General features: G+C 44.1%; 1 protein-coding gene across 1 annotated transcript in view; it reads left to right on the top strand.

The window, feature by feature from the left end:
- LOC311016637 (ERC protein 2-like) overlaps nt 1-14,961 on the top strand; it is a 147,562-nt gene that overhangs the window by 95,293 nt on the left and 37,308 nt on the right. The window contains exons 18-19 of the mRNA XM_084014475.1: nt 7,916-8,063; nt 12,426-12,590. Of these exons, the coding sequence (XP_083870601.1) occupies nt 7,916-8,063; nt 12,426-12,590 (313 nt within the window). The remainder of the gene's footprint in view (nt 1-7,915; nt 8,064-12,425; nt 12,591-14,961) is intronic.

The raw sequence follows: 14,961 nt of genomic DNA, 5'->3' as shown, positions 1-14,961 counted from the left end.
TAACACTTACATTGTGTTTGTGTGTGTGTTTGGGGGGGTGGTGTTCTTATTTTAACATGCTGCTATGTGTGTATGTTTCTCCCACTTTTTGTGTGTGTGTGTGTGTGTGTGTGTGTGTGTTCTTACAGTAGAATGACTGGAGCATTGTTACTCATTTTGTGACCCTCACCTTTCTCTCAGATGACAGGAAGCTTTAAACAACCCAGTTGCTGTATGTGTGTGTGTGTGTGTGTGTGTGTGTGTGTGTGTGTGTGTGTGTGTGTGTGTGTGTGTGTGCCTGTACTAGTGTCTGACTGTGAGGTCGGGCAGCCCTACCTGTGTGTGTGTGTGTGTGTGTGTGCCTGTACTAGTGTCTGACTGTGAGGTCGGGCAGCCCTACCTGTGTGTGTGTGTGTGTGTCTGTACTAGTGTCTGACTGTGAGGTCGGGCAGCCCTACCTGTGTGTATGTATGTATGTATGTGTGTGTGTGTGTGTGTGTGTGTGTGTGTGTGTGTGTGTGCGTCTGTACTAGTGTCTGACTGTGAGGTCGGGCAGGCCTACCTGTGTGTGTGTGTGTGTGTGTCTGTACTAGTGTCTGACTGTGAGGTCGGGCAGCCCTACCTGTGTGTATGTATGTATGTATGTGTGTGTGTGTGTGTGTGTGTGTGTGTGTGTGTGTGTGTGTGTGTGTGTCTGTACTAGTGTCTGACTGTGAGGTCGGGCAGCCCTACCTGTGTGTATGTATGTATGTATGTATGTGTGTGTGTGTGTGTGTGTGTGTGTGTGTGTGTGTGTGTGTGTGTGTCTGTACTAGTGTCTGACTGTGAGGTCGGGCAGCCCTACCTGTGTGTGGTACAGTACAGCCCCCTCTCTGGTTTCTTGTGCCTTGGGGAAACACTGTCAGTCATCTAAGAGGCGATGAAGACAGAAAACAAGCTCTAAGAGAATGGAAAACCCTGCTCTACTATTGGAAGGATCCCTGGAGGTTCAGGGTCAGATCTCCCCTCATTGGTTGAAGATGTGTAGGTGGGCCTTTAACCAGACAGCTCTGGAGATGGCAGAGGCTTGGACTAATCTGATGTGCATTGTGTTTTTTCTCACGTTGATGCAAAAGTTCGCCCACACACCTCATAATTATAAGCGACACCCCACTAGGCCTTGTTTCTTTATCCATCCTGTTTTTAACAGGAATCCACCAGCTGATCCTCACACAACGATGCAATGTAGCTGGAAGTGAGAAAGCAACGGTCGCTCTGTCAAAACCAGAGCTTGTGTTTCTTCAAGGAATATATCAACATTGTTATCCTGAACCATGACATCAATATCAATCTTCTCATCCTCACAAATCAAAAGGGAAAAATAATCCAGAATGTTGGAACGAGCCCATCAAATCATATATTAAATTTAAATTACATCCTTGTGTCTTTTAGATATTGTCTGTGCCTTGACAAGATAGTCTTAGTTTTGAGAGATAGTTCATCCTATTGTCTCCATTCTCTCTCACACACACACACACACACACACACACACACACACACACACACACACACACACACACACCGGACAGCCACCTGGTTTCTCTCTCGGTTCCTCTCTGTCTCTGTCTGTCCCCCCCCCTCTCTCTCTCTCTCTCTCTCTCTCTCTCTCTCTTCCCCCCCCCCCTCTCTCTGGCTGGAATGCAGCGGTGGCCGTCTGGTCCAGCTCATCTCTGGGAGCAGTCAGCCATCTCTCCTCGTCCCTGCTCCCACTCTAAACATTTGGCTAGTTTTGGCAGATTTGTTGATTTTTGTCCCCTCGTATTTTCCCTCTTGTTGCTGTAAAACTGATACATACTCTTTCAATTAGACCACCCCAAACCCCCACTTCCACCGGTCAGAGCACTAGTGTGGGAGAAGGGGTGAGCAGAGTAAGTGGGTTGTATATTTTATTAGTGAAGTGAAAACACACACAACCTGGCCCAGTTCGGGAGAACCATCTGCTGTCATGGATTTTCCTTGGGAAGCACAGCTCAAGGTTAGCATGTAAAGTTAAGCATTCTTGCCTGACGCTCAGGATTAACTTGTAATGTTTAATATAGCTGCTCAAGAGGAATATTGGACTTGACATGAATTTTCAAACAAGACATGCATGCAAGTTTTATTTGCAGTGGGTATGGATAAATTATATCTTATCGATTAAGATAAATAAAGGCTTTAATCCGGGCAAGCGTACAGAAGGAAATGGATTATAAATGCTTCTGGCATGTGGCTTTATGTTAGCTGCTACAGGTTAGCATGGAGCTAATCCTGCCAGTTGGGTACGCCAAAATTTGGACCTCATAAAAACATATTCAACCCTCATTCAGCGATTAAGCACAGATTTACCATCTTAACTGGCTTTGCAGTAAGCTTCCCAAATGAAGACAGTGTGTTTTTTTGTTGGAAATAGACATTTTCCTTACCTCCTCAGTTGTAAATAACAGTGTTCCAAGGCCATAAATAATAGTGTCACTCAACCATGCCCCATTCTCATGTCCTCTGCTTGCTCTCACCACAGGCCTCTAGTAGTGCTTAGCCAGGGGCCCTCGGCCTTGTGCCGCACCTTCGCACACTCACAATCAAGGAACGGCCATAAAATGCATGTGGAATGTTTCTGCAGAGCTGGACAGTTAAGTGGTTGAAGGGCATGATCACAAACTAGAAGACCCCATAATGGATGTTCTGGGAACAGATATTAGTGGCCTCCCCATGTTCTCGCTAGCAAAATACATCACGCATGCACATGAGGACATGAAAGCACAAATGTGCACGGACAGGCAAACGCATGCACACATGCACACACTGTGCTAGGGGCAGACAGTATTGATGGCTCCCTCGGGCATCACACAGACGCATCTGTTTCTGTCCTACTGACTCTCCACACTCATAATTTCAAGTAAGTCATAACACAAATTATAAACACATATCCCTCAACCGTGACGCCTAGGAATAACAACATGGAGTGTGCTGAGCTGATTTAGGGTACGCTGTGACTGTTAAAGCTTTACCTTTCCTCCTTTTCTTCCCTCTTTTCCCTCTCATGCAGCACAGGTGGCAGTTGTTCTTGTTAAACATACTTTCCTCTCTTCCATTGCCTTCATCTCCTGCCATCTCGATGTTTTTTCTTATACCATTGGTTCTGCAGAGCTTTCTCTCGCTCTCTTCCTTCCCAGCCAAGGTACGCCTCCCATCAAATCCGCTCTCTTTGATTTTGTTTTATTGCAAGTGTATGCATTTATGTTTATGCCCCAAATCTGTCCGGCCTGCCAGTCTCCCATCTGTCCTGTGGTATCACTGTCCTTGGACAGCAGCCCCACCTCAACGATGTCTTCATCAAAGTCTTCTGTCCTCATGTTTCATTCCTTTGTACTGAATTATCTTCTTCCGCCTTACATCTCCGTACCCTTCTCTTATTCCACTCTTTGCATTCCAGTTCTTTTTTTTTTCTCCATATCGTCTCTGCACCCCCCTCCTCTCACCTCTCATCGCATGGTCATGTACTTTAGCCATCCATCTCCCACCTCTGTCGATCCCAATGTCTCAATATGTCCCAGGGACCATGAAGGTTCAATTGGAATCACATGTTGAAGCCGAGCTGAGGATTTCACCCCTTATAAATAAGATGTCAGTCCTGCCTTTGCTTTTCCGCGGTGCCTTGCATGCTCTCTCTATACTTCTCAATAATACTGATATAAGGAATGGTACCTTGTCTGACAAAATGCTGTTGGCTCCGAGAATGGAAAAAGTTAACCACACAAGACTTTTACATGACATCCGACAGTGGGATTTATTTATTTGTCCTTTTATTGGACTGCCTTATGACTCCTCGGTGCATGGGGTCTGACTTTTATGAAGACTAATCACAAGTTTGTCATGAAAAACCATATCATTGTCGCCCCGCTCAATCTGAAAGGAAATGAAGATAATCCTTTGTTTGTCCAGGACTCGACAAGTCTAAGTTAAGCAGGGAATGAGACAAGAGGGGAGGAAAGAGAGAGGGTTCACACACTCAAGATCAGCCAGCAGATACAGTACAAGCATTTGTCTTGTGTGTGTGTGTGTGTGTGTGTGTGATAGATTAATTCATGACATTGCAAGTACGTTCTTCAACTAAGGCCAAATGGCTGCTCAAATGAAATGTGATTAAACATTCCAGTGTGATTCAGGTTCAACGTCTGTAAGTAATACTAATCAGGACACACACCACGCACACACATTTGCTGATTGAGGATGTGGGAGACAAAGCTTACGGGTGGCTAAGCATAATAATGCCCCCTTTTTATTGTTTTAGGAAGACATCACTCAGCAGAATCCTGCGTACCACTCAGAGAGCACCCACAGGGAGACACCTCTCTAATCTGCTATGCTAATTCACAGCCTGGAAGTCATTTAGTTTGCACTGAGGCATGTCGGCCACTTCCATTCTGAGGTTTCATTGAAGCAGACTCAGAACGTCTCAATCCATAATTTGGAGTGCAGGTGTGATGGATATGAAAGTCATATCTCCACGTACAACCGCACATGTTCTGCTCATAAGACAACATAGTCATTCTTTTTGAGTGTAGCTTCTGAGAGATCTGCAATGCCATCAAATGTTGTCAAATGTACACAGTTTTGTGTAAGACTTTCTTTATCTTGCGTGTGTCAATGAAACACTGGAATCTACAAACATCACATATTTTTTAAATAAAAAATCAAGCAGCGAAACAATGTCTTTCATCAGGTGATTCGGCAGAGGCAACTTGAAGGGAGCGTAGCAATCCTTCATGAAGTGACTCAGTAGTTGTCAGAAGAGATTGATCTCTGTTTGGCTTTTTCACAAGGGTTCACAGATGAGATAAAGCTCTCCTTTAAAACTGGGCTGAGGGTAAGGGCCCCTAACCTTTCACGGCACTCTTTTCTTCCACCAAGTTGGCCCTGCACTTTAAGGACCATGCCAGTCTAATTATGACTTCTCTCCATTAGCAGAGATTCCTCCTGTCTTAACAAGGTATTTTGTGTGCATCAGTGTCTGCAGTGTTTACTTTAGCAGAGCTAAATGTTGATGTTGATGCTAGATGTTCATGTTGAAACAGTGTGTGAATTCACTCTACAAGACTGTTAAATCGCTGGTTTGAGGTAATTCAACCATGTGAAAATGTGAGATCAACTTCCCAACACTCCCAGTCTGAATGAGAGGAAGACGTACTGGGAGAGGTTGAAAATCATTCACTTATGGCGTGACTCGCCATGTCAGTACGTGCCTGAAATTCACACAAGCCCGAAGTGCAACTTTCAGCCAATCGTTGACCTCCTTTACACTTTGGTTCCGCCCTCTGAGCTGTCAATCACAACAGAGCCAAGACAGCCGTTGGCCTGAAAAGATCTGAATTTTGAACTTGAAATTGAGCGAGATGGAGGATTGTGATGATGAGGTTAGTTTGAACTAACCTTGACAAACATTCTGAACATTTTGAAATATTTATTGAATATGGACAAGACACACTCTAACCCCTCCCACCACCACCCACCCCCACACCTCATCAGCCTCTTTACCAAAATTGCAAACTTTTGATTGTTTGTTTGTTGAGAAAAGGAAAAAAAGAAAGGAGTTTATTGCCAAGAAGGTTTTCACATACAAGGAATTTGCCTTGTTCAGTGCGTACGATATTTACAAACAATAAACAATAAACAATAAAGCAAAGTACTGCAGTCAAGAACATAAATAAAATGGAAAATAAAATTACACTAAATGGAAATAAACCTCCTTTCTTCTTCTTCTTCTTCTTCTTCTTCTTCTTCTTCTTCTTCTTCTTCTTCTTCTTCTTCTTCTTCTTCTTCTTCTTCAAAACAAACAAACAATCTCAAAAATAAAGCAATGTTGGTAAAGAGGCATAGATTCATGTAAGCTAGATGGTCGATGTTGTCGATGGACCACATGTAGTAACACTGGTATGGTGCTTCAGCTCGGTGTGCACTGATTTTGTGTGTAATCACAGGACCTGATTGACAAAAGTGTCATGCTGTTTTTACATGGGATGTGGCCGATTACCTGGGATGTGGCCGATGTTGGGTCTCCCATGTCTGACTGTGCTGTGAAGATGGCCACCCTGTGAGTCGGGCTGTTAACCTCACACATTTAAGTTGTGCTGCATTCCTTGCCCATAAATGACTCTGTGCATCATCTCTTCACTGGAAACACAGGAATGGAGGTGGGATTGCCACTGTGTCATGCTCTGAAACACAAAATGCAGCAGTGGGATAATTAGGCCATTATTACAGAACTGGACTCCTCTACGAAGAGGAATTTAGTTGTAGTTGTTTGATTCGTGGATTTCTTGATGGGATTTCTTTTTCAAACTTTAAGTATTCTTTAACCTATTTTACATCGAAAATGGCCGGGTCAAGCCGAATAAGCCCGCCGTTTAAAACACTTGCTTTGGTACAAGTCCAATGTAGGTCTGTGTGTGTGTGTGTGTGTGTGTGTGTGTGTGTGTGTGTGTGTGTGTGTGTGTGTGTGTGTGTGTGTGTGTGTGTGTTCCCATTACAGTGAGCATTAAAAGAAATAACAGTGAAGGTGTGGGGAGACGAAAAGTGTCACGTTGGTCCTGCTCCGTGATTAATGGTGTGATTAGTTGCTCCGATCCATGTCAGAACCCACATGCATGCACACGCAAAATCCATGCGCAACACGCAAGCACACACTTTAGCACACACAAAAACACACAGAGGCCTATTAATGGCCTTGAATGGGAGAATCCAGATGCAGCGTGCAGATAATTGTACTAAAAACACCAACTGTGGAGTCCCAGGCCAGCAAGACTTTATTCTGAGTTGAGCATGTTTATTTTCGCAATAGAGTTATTTCTGCAGGGACTTAAATCATGGAATAAAAACACTCCAATGCAGGTCAATTTTTAATTGAGTCCAAAGTGTATTTTGAATCTCTCCTTTTTTCTCTTCCTCCCCCGTTCACCCCACAAACCCAAACATTACCTTACCATGCTGGTTTCATACCCCCATCATTTCCAATGCAATATAACAGTATGTTTATCCAACTTACATACCTCCAGGGCCTACACACTAGTTTGTCATTCAGATGAACTTAAACTAACTGTAGAGACAATGAACTCTACATAAACTGAGTTACATTCTGCTGTACACTCTCTTTGTTGTCGCCTGATCTTTTAAAATCCTATTGTTTAACAGTGTGCCTTAGGTCAATGGTCACAGTACAGGAGGGCTGTGTGTGTCTATGAGAATATGTTTGTGCTTCTGCGTGTGTTTCTAAGTGTGGAATGTGTGGTCGTCACAACACTGGATTTACGACATCCTGCTTGTTGATGACGATAGTCCTCATCAGGCTCAGACTCCTCTTGAAGGGTTACACAAGGCCTTCTCTTGACTCATATGTACATTTGTGCATCTGGTTGTGTGATTTTACTGCACCTGTAGACAGTCATTTGCTGCCACCCCCACCCATGTAGACACTCACAGACACACACACACTGCGGTAAACAGCGGTGACAGAGGAAAGATGTCATATCCTCCTCATCCCACTCTATTAGACTCCATTACGCTATTACATGTCCGTGAGTCACCCTGAGCCACTAATACAGCACTTAGCAGCCCACTTCAAAGATGGCTTTTTATTTTCTGTGGAATCTCCGTCTGAGTTTAAGAAGCTCTGGAATGAGTGGGTTTGCTGTGTGGTGAGATGCATCCTCATACATACAAGGGCCCACAGCTGCAGATGTGGGTGCTGTGCATCTCTGTGTCTGTCCTGTTCACCTTTTGTGACTGTATACCAGATTTAGATTTTTATTTGGGGAAAAAAAAAATATATATATATATATGAGTAATTTTCTTTAAAAATAATTTGTCCATTTCTTTCCTGTTGCATCCCTTCTTTCCACATTTCCCACTGTCATCTCCTCAGGCAGCAGGCTTTGCTGGCAGCCATCAGTGAGAAGGACGCTAACATCGCCCTGCTGGAGTTATCCTCCTCCAAACGTAAAAAAGCCCAGGAAGAAGTGATGGCTTTGAAGAGGGAGAAAGACAGACTCATGCACCAGCTCAAACAGCAGGTACATTCACCACACACAGCCGCCGAGCTCTTTATATGTGCATATAAAGGATGAATTAAATTGACAGCACTCCTGGTCTAAGATGTTGAAATGGAGCCTGACCTTGCGGTCACCACTTAGGCCATGTGAATCAAAGCAGCACAACAAATGCAAACCTGCTGCAGATGATGAGGCCTGCACTTAGACGGATTCATGGGGAAACTTTTGAACTTTAAAACCAGGAACAGATAGAGGTTAATAATGCATGGTGGTTAACAGAGTAGACTCCCACCCTCAAACCACACGTACTCCTTCAGTCATCATAGGCCAAACTATAGTCAAGCAGGGGCTGCGAGTCCAAATCCATTCCCATAAACACACAAGCAAAGCTATTATCTCAACAATCTGATGCAATCACATTAATCAGATGCACTGAAGTCGCAGACGTTGGTCGGTGTCATTGATGAGTAACTGGCCGATGTTTCTGTCTCACATCTTCGGATCAAACAGCACACACTCACATGTACTTACGTAAATGCACCTATTTTCGATAATTCCCTGTCTCTCAATATGACCCGAGGCTGGTGAAGCTATGTGGGTCATTAAGGTCTGGTCAGACCACATCAGTGACTCAGCTAACGTGAATACTAACAATAATGAACCAACAGCAGGGAGTCCACATGTACGGTCTCCTGAGTCACAGGGGCTTCTGGGAAACATGGTGCATTTAAAAGTCAACAGATGCAGTGGCTGGGTGTGCATTTTAGTGCAAACCTTTGTTTGTTCATGTCTCGTAAACGGTAAACAGTTCCTTTGGGGTAGCAATTCCATTCAAGGAATTTCAAGGAAAGCCTATTATTTGTTTATCGCCATTGGATGCGTCATGTTTTCCCGTCGGGTAACCAGCGGTTATAGTCCACCTGATGATGTGATGAGCTCTAATTGCAACGATGTGGCCTCCGGGGCTGGAGCAGTGGAAAGGAGTGGGAAAAAAGGACGAGTTGGCAGAAGAGAGGGGAGAGCAGCACATAAACCTTCTTTGTCTTCCTCTTTCTCAAACATGCAAACCTCATTTCTTAGAAAGTATTCAGGCATGCATGCATGTAAATCCACCTTAATGCATCTGCTAAGTGCAACGGTGTAACAGGCAGTGCTTTGACCACCTAGTGCCAGGACCCTGAAGATGTGAGACTTTTTCATTTGATGTTATGGAGGTTGGAAGGGAAGACGTCCCTTTATAGAGTCTCTACTTGGGTTCCTTCCATTCCACAGCAGGAGCTCTCTGGAGATTATGTTGTCCAACATGACACACACCAGCTTTCTGTCTTCTCAACCACTGACACACATATCAGGATAGGTTGCCTTCCTTAGGTCCACAACCGCCAATGGCGGAAGGAAACTGATCAGGAAATGCCAAAGAATTATGGGACTCGGAGTCTCATAGGAGAAAGCTGATATGTAGACAGCAGATAGATTTACAGATAGCAATGCCCTGTCTGACCTCCCCACAGCCTTCCTTTTGGAAGATCTTATGTGTGTGAGTGTGTGTGTGTGCATGTGTGTGCATAAAGCAGGCGGTCTAAGACAAACTTTCCTTTATCAGACAGTTTGCTTCCCTTTGAGACACACACACACACACACACACACACACACACACACACACACACACACACACACACAAGAAGAGTGTAGTGTTTAGACGTCCTGAGGAGAGAGTCAGAACAAATGAGCCCCCGTGTGGGAATTGTCTAAGTGGTCCCATCCTAGTGATGGATGACAAAACGTCACTGGTGCTTTGAAACTGAGAGAAGATGGATTTGGAATCCTCAGAGGTGTGCCATGTTCTGTGACGTTCTCTCTGTCTTTTCCTCTCCCTCTCTCCCTCTCTCCCTCTCTTTCTTGGACACACTTGAGCATCCATCCTCTCTCTATGCTGAGAAGATGGATTTTCTATTCTCAGAGGTGTGCCATTTAGAAGGGCTTATGTAAAAGGATCTGCCTGCTCGGTCTCTGTTACTCTGTTTTACTGGGACAGCATGGCGATGTGACTCACACCAAAAACACACACAGAGACTTGATTAAAGGAATATGTAAAAGTGTTGCCTTTACACAGCTGCCCGTGTGTTTAAGGCCTTTTCTCGTCCACCTCCTGCGTCCATATGTGTTAATACAGCTCTCCTCTAATCAGGGCAGGCTTGTGATTTACAGAGGGCTCGGACTGAGGATGGGGATGCAGCTGTGAGCACAGCAGCGGGATCATCGCTGCCATGTTTACGCCAGCAGCTGCACTTTGATACACATGCAGGGACCACTCGCTGCACACACACAGTACAGGCCAAATCTGTTATGGTTAGAGATGTCAATGAAGAACTCTCCTCTCCCCTCCCAGCAGTGCCACCTGTGTCTTATTCCAGGCTGCCTGATCTACAGGCAGGCCTGGAGGCCATTACTGAGCCGTTTACTCTGCAAAGGCCCTAATTAACACCATAATTAAAACACACACATTCCACCACACAGACATTTTATATATGCACGCCTTCTTCACACATGCACACAGGAACACGTCTATAAGAAGAGGGTGGAAGTGTGTGTGTGTGTGTGTGTGTGTCTGTCTGTTTGAATAAACTGGATGGCCACATGTGGACTTTTCTGACCACACAGTTAGATTCTTCCAGAAGCAATTCATCACTTCACTCAATTGTGTTTTTGTCTCAGGTCATTAAATATTAACTACTGAGGCGCGCGCGCACACACACACACACACACACACACACACACACACACACACACACACACACACACACACACACACACACACACACACACACACACACACAGAGATGCATTCTAGGACATTTGGCTTCTCGTCCCACCAAATATGGTTGTAATTAGATGAACAGGAACAAGTAATGTGGTTCCTATTAGATTAGCAGCAAGGACTAAACACACATTAGCCTTTTTGACCCTCGGTTGCTAATTAGTTTTGGAAATATTTCTCCATGAGAATCAAACAGCATTATTAAGCATTTGGGGGAGATTGTATGGAAGCACCTACAGTGTGCATGTGCTGTGTAGCAGCACAGTAGTTACATGAGCTGCATGCTACATGATAGTAATTGTCCTGGCCTTAATGACAGGTGTCAGCTCTGTAACTGTTGCACTGAGGCTAGCCCCACCCAGTCACACCTGCTAGTGTCAACACCTGAGGTCACAGAGGGCCGGCTGTACACCTCAACCTAGCCTTTAACTACTCTAACCACTGGTCTGGTCTCTGTCTTGTCTGAGTCCTCCTCCATCCCTCATTCTTCATCTCTATCTGTCCCTCGCTTTTCCCTCTTACCACGGCGTCGACGTTCTCACCTTATCTAAGCAGCTCTTCTCCAATTTGAGCTAATTGCTAACCTCTATAATACCAGCCACATCCTCTCTTGTGATCCTGACTGACTCGTTTCCTCAGTCATTAGGTCTCAGGTCCTTATCTCAGCAGTGGTGTCCTCAGGCCACTGACTACTGTAACACCCTCTCCCCCCCTCCATCCTCCCAGCTGACTCAGGCTTTTATGTCTCTTCCGGCTATGGCTGTCTTCCATTTAAACAAGGGAAGCCACAGCATGTTGGACGAGAGATGTGTGCATCTCTTTCTTTTGAATCATCTTCATCCAATATACAATCTCACCTCTCGCTCTGCAGTCACGTCCGCCCTCTGGGGTAAGAATCTGCAGTTAAGGGAATAAAGCTGAGCCTGTCAATATATCTTCACCCACTCTGTCTCTGTCTATCTCCCAGACAGCTGGCCTCAATGGAGTTAGGCTGATTGTTAACGTTAGTCAGCCTCGGCTGTTATCTCCCTCCAAAGCCGCGATGATGGCAGGATGACAGCCTCTTCCACAAACACTCACGCAAATACACACAGATGCACAGACACAAACAAAGGACACATAGTCTTGCTTACCCATTGACAGGCATGCAGAGATAAACATATTTGTGTGTAATTTTAATCAATGGCATCTAACATGAGGTTACTTCACCCGGGCCAGAATGGCTGCAGCCTCAAGCTACATGAAACACTCACTAACTGTTCTTACTAGGTTTTGTCTAATCCAATTAAATGATAATCTGCACTATGGATGACATTTTACAGACTTGCAATACTTTCATCAGGCACTCACTCAATTTATGACCTGTCAAGTTTTATTAGTGGCACTGTTTTTTATCATCTTTCAGCATGATTCCCCCCGTCCAAGAATCCCTCAGCCTAATCATTCTGAGACCCCGAGAACACTTAAGAAAGAAACAAGCAGTGTTGGAAAATGAATGTCCCAGTGTACACATGTCATAATTATGCATCATAAATGTTCTTGTTTATCTCCTTTTCTTTTGGCAGACTCAGAGCAGAATGAAGCTGATAGCGGATAACTACGAGGAAGATCACATCCATTCCCAGCATCATCCTCACCATTCCCACCACTTGCATCCAGCAAACATGCATCACCGAAGCCTGCCAAGAGGGCCCCCGCATGCCAACCACCACCGACCCCCTATGGACCAGGTCAATATGAATGTGGACGGCACACTCACACACAGACGCACACTAAACCGTTTGGACTTGTTTACACAAGTTGACATGTTTTGGGCTCTCATCTTCATGCTTTGAAAGTTGGTGCAATTTCATATTCATCATCTCCACCACTAGTCAGTTGCGGTCGGACTCGGCAGCATAAAATTGCCCGTCTCTCTTCTCCCCTGCTCTGATCAGTCAGCCCCATTACTACCTGTCAAGTCAGTTATTCATATCATCTAGATAAGAGGCCTGAAGGGAAAAACTGCCAAATGAGTGTTTTTGATCAACGGGAATTGTATGTGAGATTAGTTTATACGTCATTCATCTCTGATATGAGCGCCTTCTCTCTGTCTGAGCAGCATATCCAGACGGCCCTGAGGACAAACTTAATGTGTCTGTATGACGAGAGCTGAAGAAGAACTGTTAATGTTATCTGCACAAAGTTGTGAGCGTGCATGCACCCAAGTGTGCCTACTGTAGGTGTGTGAATGTCTGTACGTGTCTTTAGATCAGGAAGTATCCTCCGGTTCTGTAAAAGTGAAGCCAATGCAGAAGTGCCTTAAACTTGCATTCTATATACTCCTCTGGTTGCAAAAAGAAGTCAGATTGCATGAAAGTCTATGAGTATTTTTATGAGTATTATATTGACCAATGGCTAGTTTAAAATCTTCTTCAATACAGCACAATGTCCATTTTGTAAATAATGGTCCAAATTAGAGTAAAATAGACAATAATGCAGGGTATGCTTTAGGGCGTGGCTTCCCTGTGATTGACAGGTCGCTACCATGCGGTCGCTACTGCATCCTTGCTACCGTCTCTACCAGGCTACCAGGCTGCCAGGCTACTAATACAATTAGTTAGATGACTTTAACACTTAGCTGTAAAGTTTACCTTGATTTATGGAAGCTAACTTTGCAAACAGCTTTGCACCAGATGCCAGATGGATCCAGATGCAGTAAATTTGATGCTCGGTGTGCTCCTCTGCAGTCCAAATATGGTCACTGCCTTTCACTGGTTGCAAAACTCCTAGATGGCGGCAGCCGCAATCCAAGATAGCTATACGGCCAAAATGCCAAACTCAAGGCTTTGAAAATGTAGTCCACAAACCAATAGGTGAGGTCACTATGACTACTCCACTTCTTATACAGGCTATTGTGTTAATACATTTTAAAGTCACTATTTGGAGAAAAAGCACTCTTCAGACAGCGATGATTACACTGTCTTTCCCTTAGCTAATCAAAGCTTCACATTTTTGTTATGCAATATAAACTCATCACAGCTCTATTGTTGTCAGGGCGTAGTGATTGGGGGATTCCAAACTAAGAAGATGAAACGTGTGTGTGTGTGTTTGTGGATTTAAGAGGAGTACTTGGGGATTTCCACCTGAGTCTAAATTCCCACATCTGTTCTATCCGATATGCACTATTACATGTTTCTAGACTTTATAAATGTTTCTGAAACAGCTGCCTTAATTGGAGTCAAACATGCACTGGGGATCCCCTGTCCTTAATACCTCCCCAACACACACACACATGCATAAGCACACAATCACATCCATCACCCCACACATACCTCGGCAATATATAAGAGACAGGATAGCTGGTTTTCATATTCTTTTAGTCTTTCACGCATGTGGAAAAATTCCATTTTGTTTCCTAAAAGAATGTGCGGGTCTGGGGTTGATTGACATCCATATGCACACATTTCACTCAGAATCTCACACAGTGGGGTATATTTATTTGAACATTTGTATCCTATTCATCTACAGTATGAATCTACAGCTAAATTGAAAGATTTTAGCGTTATGCTTTTGTATATCAAAGTTTAGAGTGGGGAAGGAAAGTACACGGAACAAAGTTTAACCCTTGAAACCACTTTTAAATTCGAGCTGAGTAATCTGAGTAAGCTGTGTGTCATCTGACTTGCTATAATTATATTATTAATTTGGGCGCCATGGTAGCTCTCCTGGTAGAACGGGTGTCCCATGTACCAAGACCTTTCTGCAGTGGCCCATGCAGGTTCGTATTCAAACCTCGGCCCTTTGCTGCATGTCATCTCCTCGGTTTCCTTTGCTGTCTGTCACTCCGTCCTATCCAATAAATCCAAGAAATCAATGAATTAAAGGATATCTAAAAAAGACAAAATATAAAAAAGATTAGAAAACGGCCAAGTTCTTGCGTTGTTCTATTTTTTTTTGCAGCATTCTTTGGAACCACATTTCTCTCCTTTGCCACGCAGTTGTAAATATCTTTGCTTCAAAAGTCTTCCCAGCACTGTTTAACTGCAGTAGTGTTTATAGTGTTTGACATATGAAACAGTAGCTCTCTGCAAGTGATATTTCAACATTTCAAGCCCAGCA

This window comes from Eutrigla gurnardus, assembly GCF_963514095.1.
Source record: "Eutrigla gurnardus genome assembly, chromosome: 8".
Taxonomy (NCBI): Eukaryota; Metazoa; Chordata; class Actinopteri; order Perciformes; family Triglidae; genus Eutrigla; species Eutrigla gurnardus.
This window is presented reverse-complemented; position numbering and strand designations above follow the sequence as displayed.